The 11761-nt window shown below is 32.4% G+C and overlaps 1 protein-coding gene across 4 annotated transcripts in view; it reads right to left on the bottom strand.

Moving 5' to 3' along the window:
• Positions 1 to 1020: 1020 nt before the first annotated feature.
• The window catches only part of LOC126882880 (uncharacterized), a 27689-nt gene continuing 16948 nt past the window's right edge, over positions 1021 to 11761 (bottom strand). For 2 of the 4 annotated variants that reach the window (XM_050647940.1, XM_050647939.1), the window contains exons 3-7: positions 7964 to 8113; positions 7546 to 7692; positions 5601 to 5708; positions 1643 to 1696; positions 1021 to 1546 (exon numbers count right to left, since the gene is read on the bottom strand). In XM_050647940.1, the coding sequence (XP_050503897.1) occupies positions 1062 to 1546; positions 1643 to 1696; positions 5601 to 5708; positions 7546 to 7692; positions 7964 to 8113 (944 nt within the window). In that variant the 3' untranslated portion in view covers positions 1021 to 1061. The remainder of the gene's footprint in view (positions 1547 to 1642; positions 1697 to 5600; positions 5709 to 7545; positions 7693 to 7963; positions 8114 to 11761) is intronic. The other 2 variants (XM_050647941.1, XM_050647942.1) reach the window with 2 other exon arrangements.

Below are 11761 nucleotides of genomic sequence, written 5' to 3'. Positions count from 1 at the left end.
TTTGAATTTAATTTTTTGGCAACAGAATGACAGAAAATATTCTAAATATTGGCCTAAACTTATCCAATTCATAGATAATATTTTCAGAACTTCAGAAACAAAGGAAGAAAGTTCCTATTCTTAATTATTGAGTACTTGTAGCTGGGCAGTTAATAGATTTGGTGAGATGCAAATCCAAAATTAATAGAAAAGTCACTAGTCTAGGTAAGCACACAAAAATGCAAAAATGATGTATGTACGTTTCGGGAGGAAATATCTCTACATAGAGCTTTAATCAACCCGGATTTTTAAGAAATTTAAATTTGCGAGATGAACAAAATAATGGAGATAATCGATTCACAAAAAGGTCCACTTACCGTTTAATAGTCGTACTTTCATCCAGACTTCCGAGGGCCCTCGATTTCATTTATCAACATCAATTACGTAAAGTCGACAATAAACAAGAAAACCTCAAAAGATAGATTTTTAAACGCCACACAACAGAGACTTGTAAAAGGATAGATTTGGTTAGGGATATGCTACTCAATGCATCGGGGTGTAACGTCAATATCAAGTACGGTGGTCTAGTTCTCTTTGTCTGTCGTACGAGTGTGAGCGTATCTACTAAGAGGTGGGAGTAATGGAACCACAGTGACACAGAGGAGGCAGCCATCATATGCTAGAGAGAGAAAGCTAAACGCCGGTAGAGAGAGATAGATAGACCACCGACCCGAACTGCTCCACATTACGCTATTTTCCGGAGCTGGCCAAATCTATGTGTATAAGATCTTTGCGGCACACTCGCTAGCCGTTTTCGAGCAACTAACTTCTTGCTTATTTCAAAAAACACAAAGGCTTCACTTTTTGCGCCAATTTAAAGTGAACCTCTTTAATACTTCGCGACAGTAGGCAACCAGGAAAACAAAAGAGGGTTGGACTGATTGCCCTCTTTGTAGAAATAAGTGAAAATTAATGGAAATTCAGCAATGGCAAATCTGTACAAAACTTCTCACTCAATAAATAATAACTGTTATGTTTAAATTTTTTGCAATGTTTTTATTGATATTTTATTTACAACACAATCAAAAAGTAAAATTAAATTTAGGCACAGAAAAGAGTGATGTTAAATTAAATATATTTGGGAATTTGGGAAAGCGTTTTTTGGACGATATTGGAACCGCTGTCGTGGCCGATGTTGGATTGGCTGTCGAAGATGACATTGGAAAGCCTGTCGTAAGAGATGATAGAAGATCTATATTAGGTGGTGTTGTAACAGCTATACTCTGCGTAGTTGAAGAAGTTAAATTGGTCAATGTTGAAACAGCTATATTGGGCGATGTCGTGACAGCTACGTTGGGTAATGTTGAAACTGCTATATCCGATGATGTTGAAGTTGCTACATTGGGTAATATTGAATCTGATATATTTGGTGATGTTGAAGCAGATATATCAGCTTTTATTTGTAACGGTAATGCTTTAAGTAATGTTTCCAAAGTATCAGAAGTATCCATTGATAGAAGGGGTACAGTAAAGTCCAAGATATTGCCAAAAGTAGCACGGGTTGATTCTAAAAATCATAAATTATGATGGTTAGAAAATATATATTCATTGTTTTTAATGAACAACTTTTTGGCACACAAAAAAATAAATGGAAAATAAGTACCTGGTAAATTATTGATATAATCATTGACGGTTATCCCCATGGGGACAATAAAATCTAAAACAAAAAGAAATTTTAGTAACTCAAAGTCTAATCTAAATATTAGAATCTAAATATGAGAAAATATACAGGATGTCCCATTTGGAATATTATACGTTTGCTTTACCACCTAGTTATTAATCACTCTGTAGGATTCGGTAAATTACCCAAACCTAGAGAATATGATTGCTAATTTTTTGTAAATTAATTTTTTCTGAATATTAGGGCCGGCGTAGCTAAGCGGTAGTGTGCTTGGCTCGCGTGCCGGTGGTCCGGAGTTCAAATCCTACGCCGGCAAGAACAACTAGACCTTTTTAAAATGTTTATAGGCCCCAGGTCGACTCGGCCTGAATAAAATGGGTACCCTGGGTAAAACCAGATGTAATAATAGGCGGTTGAAGCGTAGCACTGCCCCTGTTACCTTCCTTGTATACCGTAGGCCCTAGATATAGCAGACTAGCCTGCTATACTCCCAAAGTTACGTGAGCGTTATAAAACGGGAGACAATTATTTTTATTCTGAATATTTTCTACCGTAATGGAATTATCGACCAATGTCGCACTAAAATCTCACCCTGTATATTTTTTTCATCATTTAAACTAAACCAAGAATAAAAACACCTAAACTCCGTAAAAATAAGTGTCACACGCAATATTCCAGCTACAAAAGAAAACAATGTCAGTATATTTTTTACTTTTAATATCTTGTTTACTAAAAATTTTGACGTTTATCATTTATTTTAGTGACAGTGGTATTAGCTCATTTTATTTATGTTAATGGGAATGTATAACTAATATTCTGTTAATTTTTGAAGTTATATTGTGTTAAATATGTTATAATATATTATGTATAGTTATATTATTATTTTATATATAGTTAAATGTAAATATACTATTGTGTATCAATCTATCAATCAAAGATTGATAGTTAATTTTTTTTTAAACGCGGGCACATAAATTTGATACACCCTGTATATTGATCTGTAAATATTTATTAGAAGTAGCTTTCACGCAAGGTGGTTTCTCCTTAATTAGTTTTTCCCTGAAAAATAAAATACATTTGTAAATAAAAGTGAAGTGAAAGTTATTTAGGATTATAATTTTAAAAAGATTGTTTACGGGAAATGTAAAACCACAGGTAGATGTAATTATTAGTTTTTAGAAAAATAGAGGTAAAGAGAATTGGTATTTTAAATATGTTTGTTTAATGACAGGAATATTTAGACAATTTCCGAAAAGTCATTAGTTTTGAGTAGAAATATTGTTTGAAAGAATGACTGGGTTTTTCGATTGAAACAGAGGGAGGTGGAGAGAGAAATGTTTCTGATTGGCTTGGCAATTTGGAATGGGGAAAGTTTGTTTGAATGTTGAGATAGTTTTGGAAAGAGAAATTTATTATGTTACCGGCATCCGAAAGGGGCAGTCAAAAGTTTTCGTGAGTAGTTCAGCAGCAAGTACTAGTGTTTTGTTTTGATAGTGGGAGTAGCCGAAAAGTGGTACGAGAGACAAATCAAATCGAGAAGAAATACCTCTTTGATTATGTACAGTCCAAGAGAGTAAGTTACAAGAATTTTCATTATAAAAATTATTTGTGACACCAAGTAAAATAGATACTTGGGTCTCAGGAGATTATTGTAGAGAGAAAGAGAGGAGAGAGTTTTGGAGTTTATTGAACGAGTACTGGCAAAAAAGATGCCTGGCTTGTGTTTGGGAGAAATAGTTGCTAGTATCCTGCTGGATTGTTTGCTGAGAACGGAGAGGGCTTTGATTGGTAGCCTAACATAATCAACAAGGAGGAGCTGTTTGGGTCAAGAGGAGACATAATTGTGTGTGAATCAAAAAGATCAGTCAATAACCTATGTGATAGATTTTTTTTTATAATCAGAAGTTAAATTTTTTACGTAAAAGCATATGCATTTAAGATTCCAACATTTCAAAAATTTAATAGGAAGTATAAGTAATTTTCGAATACCAAATTTGTTTGTTTAGCTTGTTTTATTAATGATATCAAGAACAAAGCGATAAATATTTGCTTGAATTAGAATAATTTATATGGTAAAAGTTTCTTTTGGACAGTTATGCCCACAGAATTTAATTGGTAAATTTACAGAGCATTGCTTTTGATAATAAAGGTAATTGTATGTTTTTATTTATGATTTTTCTATTTATTTCCTTTTCCTATTTTATCCCGATAAGGATCAACTAAGAGATACTGAAACCACGAGAGAAGATGATAAGTATAACATAAGATAATTTAGACATTTTTTATATTATAAAAATGCACCCTGAGATTCTTTCTTAATTTTTATGTATGATTTGCGTTAATTAAATAATTGATCAAGTAAATAATAATTAATACAGCGCCATTAATTATAAATAATAAGCGCCAATAAATAATAATAAGCGCGCCACAAAAGAGTTTGATAAAAGTTTGCAGTTTGAGGCTTCTTGTTTTACTTCAAATTTGGCAAATACTAGGGAAACATATTTCAAAATAAAACTAGGATTTTTTATTTTTCATTAAAATGAAAATACATTTTTGCGCCACGTTATATTATGAACTTGAATGTAATGTTTCTCGATTACACGTTAAACGTTATAAATACCTTTGCGCATTATCGCCCAAATGGGCTATGGGTTATGATACTGAACTTGTGATAAAGTTCATATCCCAGCTATCTCAATATTTATTTTTTAAATTTAATTCTTTTTGTCCATCGAATGTACACTAGATTTTTTTCTATTCATTCGGAATAGATTGGAAAAAATGGGGATGGCTGGAAAATAAACTCGGATTGCCTGATCAAGTTTAGCGTCGCAACTACTATAATCTTATAGACCATTTTAGTGATAACGGTTAAATGGAGTATACTTTGGAGCTCGATAACTAAATGGATTAACCGTTTTTGATTACTAAACATGGGTTTGACATGGGATGTACCAAAGGTCAAATATGATATCTGAAGATATTATAGGATTTAGTGAGCTTGAAAAAGCCATACATAATGTCCTACCTACGGATTTTAAAAACCTTACAATCAATAAATTTAAAGTCATTCTGAAAAAATATCTTCTGAGATTTGCTTTTTACTCTGTTAGTGAATATTTTGATCATTTTAAAGCATTATGATGAACATGAATATTACTCACTATGTTTTCCGATGTCTCGTTTTGTGAATGTGAGTGAATGTATTTATATTTCTATAATATATGTTACAGTCAAACCCGCTTATTAGAATACCTCTTAAAGGAATACCCCGGTTTAAGGAATATACATTTGAGGTCCCGAAACGTTTCTACTATGGACTAATGATCAGTTATTAGAATATCCCGGTTATAGGAATACTTCTGATTGGCACGAAGGCTATTCCAATAAGCGGGTTCGACTGTATTTGTATATACAAATTATCTTATAAATTTTATATATATCAAATTGACTTGCTACAATTCAATTTTTTTTATAAACGTAGTCAATAAATTTTTGAATCTTTGAATCCTTTTCCCATCTGAAATGGATTTGATCATACTTATAAGGCTTATAACTTAAAAATTCGAATTTTATCATTTTTAAGTTATACACTGTTAGACGTGTCTGGAGTCCTCCTACAAAAATTAAGTTATTGGCGCAATTGGTAGGTGGAAATTTTGAATAATTTTCGGAAAACCAAAGAGGGGTTTTTCGACAAACGAGGACCGTAACACCCACACCTTTGGAGTAAAATGGATGGTTGACATATCGATTGGCTGGTCTTTTCCAAAACTTTAAGAAGGCATTTGGGCCATTTTTCAATTTAGTCAGGTTGACAAAACCGAAAATTTCGATTTATTGTGTCGCATGTAGGGGGGGGGGTATGCAATACTGATGAAAACTACCATTCTCTGGGATAATAAACATGAATACCTTATAATACTAGGTATCATACCTGGAAGTTGAGGAAATGCTGGCATATAATCTAAAATATCTTTTAATAGATCTTCTAATAAGAACCGGTTTTTTGTTATCCATTTAGAAATTGAGTCACGTACATCATCTGGAACAATATAAATACAGAAAATTACAAAAAAATTACGTACGTCATCTGGATCCAAATAGATATAAAAAATTACAAGTTATTACTAACTATAAAGCAATTAATACAGTATAAAATCCCCCCCCCCCCAGTTATTTGGTACCAAGCGTTTGAATTTTGATGTGTAGGTATGAATTTTCTAATTGAACGGTAAAAGAGTATAAAGAAAAAAATTCAAAAAGTAAAGATGAGATAGATAATATATATGTAATAACAATTTGTTATTATATTTAGTTTAACAATATTTATTGACAGTAAGAAAGATATCGTGACTGGAATACTAAATAGTGTATAACATCTTTAGACTCATAATTTAAAGAAAAATAGAGGGTAGGAGAAGCGTAGGAAAGAGACGCGTTTCTTGATTGAAGAACCTGAGAGAATGGTTTGGTTGTAGCTCAAGGCAGCTGTTCAGAGCAGCAACCTCGAAACAGCCTTAAAATAGCCATGATGATTGCCAAAGTTCGTCGCGGAGATGGCGCTTAAAGAAGAAGAAGTAGAGTCTACTGTTTTCATAACTCAGGTATATTCTTCTACTTGTGTTGTTTTATACAGTGCGCCGGAATAAGTGTTACTCACCCTTACTAACTTATTTATTTTTAGTACATAAACAAAACGCTCGGGCAGGTCGATTTTTAAAATAATCATAGTATATTAAAGCATCAATGTTTCGAACTTTCCGCGGTCTCCCTTCAGGTGACAGTGATAACTTTGATTGTTGAAGTTATACTTCTTTACTATCGAGAGTAAAATTTTATAATACCGGGCGCATGCGCACACAGACAGTAAGTAGTTCATTGCTACTCTTTCAAGATATGTATGTATCAGCGCTGTCAGCGCAAATAAGTCATTAAAAGGATATATTAGTGTATTTAGTAAATGTATTATTTATTATAATTTTTTGTCTTTGGATTTGTCTTCCTCGGGAATAAGATATTTTATAATAATAGTAAGTACATTTAAAGTATTTTGTATACTTCACTAGGTCTATTAAATTTGTCAGTATGTATGAGAAATCTTGTAACCTGTCAAAGCAAAAGCTCATTGTATAGCTCATTGGTAGAGCGTGTGACCGGAGATCAAGAGGTCCCGGGATCAAATCCCGGACGATTCATATTTCTTTTTTAATTTTTGGTATCGTTTTAATAAAAAATGTTTAAAAGTGGTAGGTAAGAAAGTTAGTTTAATATTTAAATAAAATACAAATAACCTGTTAAGTATATTTATTTCTTTGTACACATCCTTTTTTAAATAGGAAAGTACATCATGTGACAACTCATTTAAAAGCTTTTGAAAGACTGATTACAAAAATGTATAATACTTTAATCCTTTTTGAGACCGTAGGCGCAAAATTTCGGTAGAATTTATTTGAAATGTATTAATTTTTTTTTGAATCCTGAGAAAACTAATAAGTATTTTGGAAAAATTTAAACGCAGAATGAAATATTACAGTATTATCGAGGGTCAGAAGTCCCTGAGAAATTTTATAATGATTATTTTAATAAGTAACAGGGGAAAAAAAATTTAGTCGGACTTTTAATTTCAAATATAGCATTCAAAAGAAATTTTTGTTTATTCTAAGGAACTTTCACCCCAAGATTGATATTATAATATACTTTGATTATTTTAAAAATCGACCTGTCCGAGCGTTTTGCTTATGTGCTAGAAATAAATAAGTTATTAAGGGGAGGTAACACTTATTCCAGCGCACTGTATATTAATTCTTAGGTAATAAAAAAGTCAGGTAATAAAATATTATTATAATATATTATTATGCATTCTATAATATTGCACATACCTAATTCAAAATTTTCAGGTATAGAAGGAAAAATTTGAAAGGATAGAACGCGCTCACTGATACTTTGCGCCATTTGTATTAGCTCCATTTGATAAGTAAAAATGGCTTTAAAATATCGAAAAATGCTTGCTGTAATTTCGTCAAAGCCTGTAAAGAAAAAAATTTATATTAACTATGTATAGTATTTTTGCTACAAAAGCGATATTACGTAGGTCAAAATTTTTGACGTAAGAGAACTGTCAAAACATTAAAATGTGACTTTTCATTATTGCCATGTTTATTATAATCATGGCAAGAATGAAAAGTCACATTCTAATGTTTTGACAGTTCTCTTACGTCAAAAATTTTGACCTACGTAATATCGCTTTTGTGGTAAAAATACATAACACACATTTTTACATGCCCTTGTAAATTGTACCTGGTGCTGGACGTATATCCGGTGAGCTAGATAATACAGATGGTAGTAGATGGGGAAAAATATTCACCACTGGTGATGCTGTATCCTGCAGTACTCTTGCGTTATTCACGGCAAACCTTTCTACATTATTTAGAGCTTGATAAAGATTTCCTAAAAAATAGAAGTTAGTCTCTTTTGGGTTGTCAGTTCTGTCATAATTTATATCTGATGAATAAAATTTTTTATGTGAGATTATAGTCTCCTAGATATGGGCGATGCCGGGGAAATAAAATACCCGGGGTGGACCAAAATTAGAACACGTGCAGCGACTGATCCACAGTGGACAGCTGCAAACAGCATACGGCCAAGAATGAACAGCTGAAAACAAACTCACAAACACGCAAGCCAGGTGCATTGTTTAACAGCCAAAAACAAACACCTTAATGGCAAATTTTAAAACATATCGATCTGTACCCTTGGTGATTATGTCAATATTTGACAAATCCCACACCTAAAAGAGGTTTACCTCAAGGATTCTGGGGAGGTAAAAATACACCCTGTATCTCTGGTATAAAAATCAAAAATATACAGACTAATTTATCCAGACTATATCTCTTAAACGAATAGGACAAACGAATACAAGATTTTCGAATAGGACAAAAACTGGTCTACTCCATTTGTAATACACTTTAATATATCGTAGAAAAAATCATCCCCTAAATATTTATGGCTTAGTTACAACTCCTAAGTTTAATTTTTTTAATAGCACCCTGTATATTTTTTTAGAGTTTCGGATGTGGTCTTCCATCGGTTATTCAACAGATTGTTTAAACGATTTATGACGATTTTCATTTGTTAAATTTGCAATTTTTAAAAATTTTAAGTTTGCAGCTTGGGATATTCATTTTAGAGAAAAAGTTTTAAATAGAAAATTGTAGTAAATTAAAAAACCAACAATTTGAGCTATTGCAAGTTTAATTTCGTTAATACGTTATTGCAAAATAGCCTGCGAAAAGTCCAAAATGGCCGTTTTTTTGCAATTGCCTTATTTATTGTAAAATCCAAGCTAGGAGTTAATCCAAGATCCACTCTCCTTCTAAAGACTCATATTTTCATATTCTGATGTAAATAAATGCGTATAACATTTTTCAACCTCTTATTTCGGGTGTGAAAATAAGGGGGCAAATTTCGTTATAAACATTTAGAACTGAAGCCGCTCCTGTACATCCTATGAGTTTCTAACTTGCAGATTATTGTTGCTGAAGCCAAAATAAAGATTCAAAACCAAATAAAAATATTCTACGGCCAACTGAAGCCGAGATAATTGTTTTTGTTTTCTTAAATCGTAGTGACTTTATTTATAACAATTAAAAAATTATTTCACAGTCATTGACTAAATAAAGACTGATATTATCTTATAATAAATAGTACATTATATACCGCGGGACTGAAGTAGTACATTTAATCCTGAAGGTAAAGTTTATGGCCCGACCGCAGGGAGGGCCATAATTTACCTGAAGGATTAAATGTACTTCAGTCGCAAGGTATATACGATACTTTTCGTACTTCCGGTATGATTTTATTAATTATTTCAATAATTTCAATCAGTTTTTTCTCTCTTCAACTCATTTAATAAACTGTCTTTAAAATAAGTTACCATAGTAACATTGCGTTGTGACAGTTATAATTTAGAAACATTGTCATTACTAGTGTCATTGTAAAGAAACATTGTTATTGATAATTATTGGTATCATGAGTGAAGAAGGTGTATCTGATATTGATAAAAGAGCAGCCGAAGTAGGTGAAGAATTGTTACCACCGAAATCTAGAAAACTATACGAGCAGCAGTACGATGCTTTTAAAAAGTGGTGCCGCTTAAAAAATGTGAGACAACCTACTGAAAATGCGCTGTTAGTCTACTTCGATGATAAATCAAAAGCGGTTTGTGCCTCAACTCTCTGGGCACATTACTCAATGCTGAAATCGGTTATTAACATTAGAGAAGATATTGATATAAGTAAATTTCCAAAATTATTAGCTTTTTTGAAGAGAAGAAATGAGGGATTTAAGCCAAAGAAGTCAAGAATTCTCACGTCTGAGCAGGTAGATCAGTTCTTACGGGAGGCTCCGGATGATAAATATTTAATGCTTAAGGTAAATTTGGAAATTTGTTTATATTCAGAAATTTTAAGAAATCAATTTTTTTGTAGGTTGCACTTATTTTGGGCGTTGCGGGAGCTTGTCGTGGAAAAGAGTTGGTTGATTTAGAAATCGACGATGTGAGAGATTTGGGCGATTCCTTCCTAATTGCGATTAGAAACACCAAAAATAAAATTGACCGAAATTTTGTGATCAAAAATTCAGAAAACAGTGCCATCAGTTTTGTGGCGATATTTCGGAAATATGTGGCATTGCGAAAGACAGGGACAACTCATTCAAAATTTTTTGTTCAATACATCAACAAAGAATGTACTACGCGAGTAGTAGGAAAAAACATGTTTGGTACAATTCCACGGCAAATAGCAGCTTTCTTGAAATTAGAAAATGCGACGTCTTATACGGGACATTGTTTTAGACGCACATCTGCGTCTTTGTTAGCTGATTCGGGAGCAACAATAGACGTGCTGAAGAGACATGGAGGATGGAAATCCTCCAACGTGGCCGAGGGATATATTGAATCGTCTATTAAAAATAAACAAAAAATTTCAGATAAAATATTTGGTCAAGTCGCCGATTCGTCCACTATAGTTATGCCACAGTCCTCATTCTCGCTTCCTGTTTCCGCAGGATCTTCGAAACAAACACCAGTTCAATATGAAAAGGACCTATCTGTTACTCGTCAGTTACCTGCTGCATTAACCCAGGAAAGACTGGTCAATATGACGAACTGTCACAATATTAATTTGAATATTAACGTCAATTACCATTCTAATTAATTATATTTTTCAATAAAATATCCCTTAAATTCGTTTGTTTGTGATTTAATCCTTCCGGGAGTTTCGTCAATATTTAATCCCGGAGGGATTAAATGTGACACTTTAGTACCTGTCACAAGGGAGTGAAGTTGTCACTTTAGGCCCGGAAGTACGAAAAATTATTTTGACCGATAGTTACATTTAATTATTAAAAATGATTTTTAAAGTGTAGTGGAGATTTATTTTTCGTTTCGACTGTAATTTATAGTGTCGGTTGCCCTTAGCAACGGCTAGCAACTTCTAATACATTGAATCACGGTTTTCGCTTTAAATTTTAAAGCACCTCTTGGATTGACATGGAATTTGGCAAACACATAGATAATATGATATAGAATAAAAATTATATTGGGTCTCTGTGTGCTTTTGTCCTAGGGGTGAGTTTCACCCCTTATAAAGGGTAAAAAAATATATGTTCAAAATAAGTTCGGAAATAGATAAAACGTCTAATTCTAAGCACCTTTTGTTCTATAGCATTTTTTCACCAATTTTTTAACACCTTTCGAGTTATTTTCGAGTAAATACCTTCATTTTTCAAAAAAAAAAGACGTTTTTAGGCGGTTTTTGACAAATAACTCAAAAAGTAAGTATTTTATTGAAAAAAAGAGTTTTAACAAAAATATAGCAAATTAAAAATTGAAAAAAACGGTGTACGCGTTTGAAAAAAACGGTGTACGCGTGAAATTTCTAGACCCCATAAAAACAAAGTTCTAGCTAATGAAAAAGAGGTTCATATCCGTCAAATTTCAAAGTGAATTATTTCAACGTGAAATAACCGAAAAATCATGCACTTTTTGGAGAAAAATCATTATAACTTTTTTAAAATGTTTAAAAAAATATGTATATC

This window comes from Diabrotica virgifera, chromosome 4 (genome assembly GCF_917563875.1).
Source record: "Diabrotica virgifera virgifera chromosome 4, PGI_DIABVI_V3a".
Taxonomy (NCBI): Eukaryota; Metazoa; Arthropoda; class Insecta; order Coleoptera; family Chrysomelidae; genus Diabrotica; species Diabrotica virgifera.
This window is presented reverse-complemented; position numbering and strand designations above follow the sequence as displayed.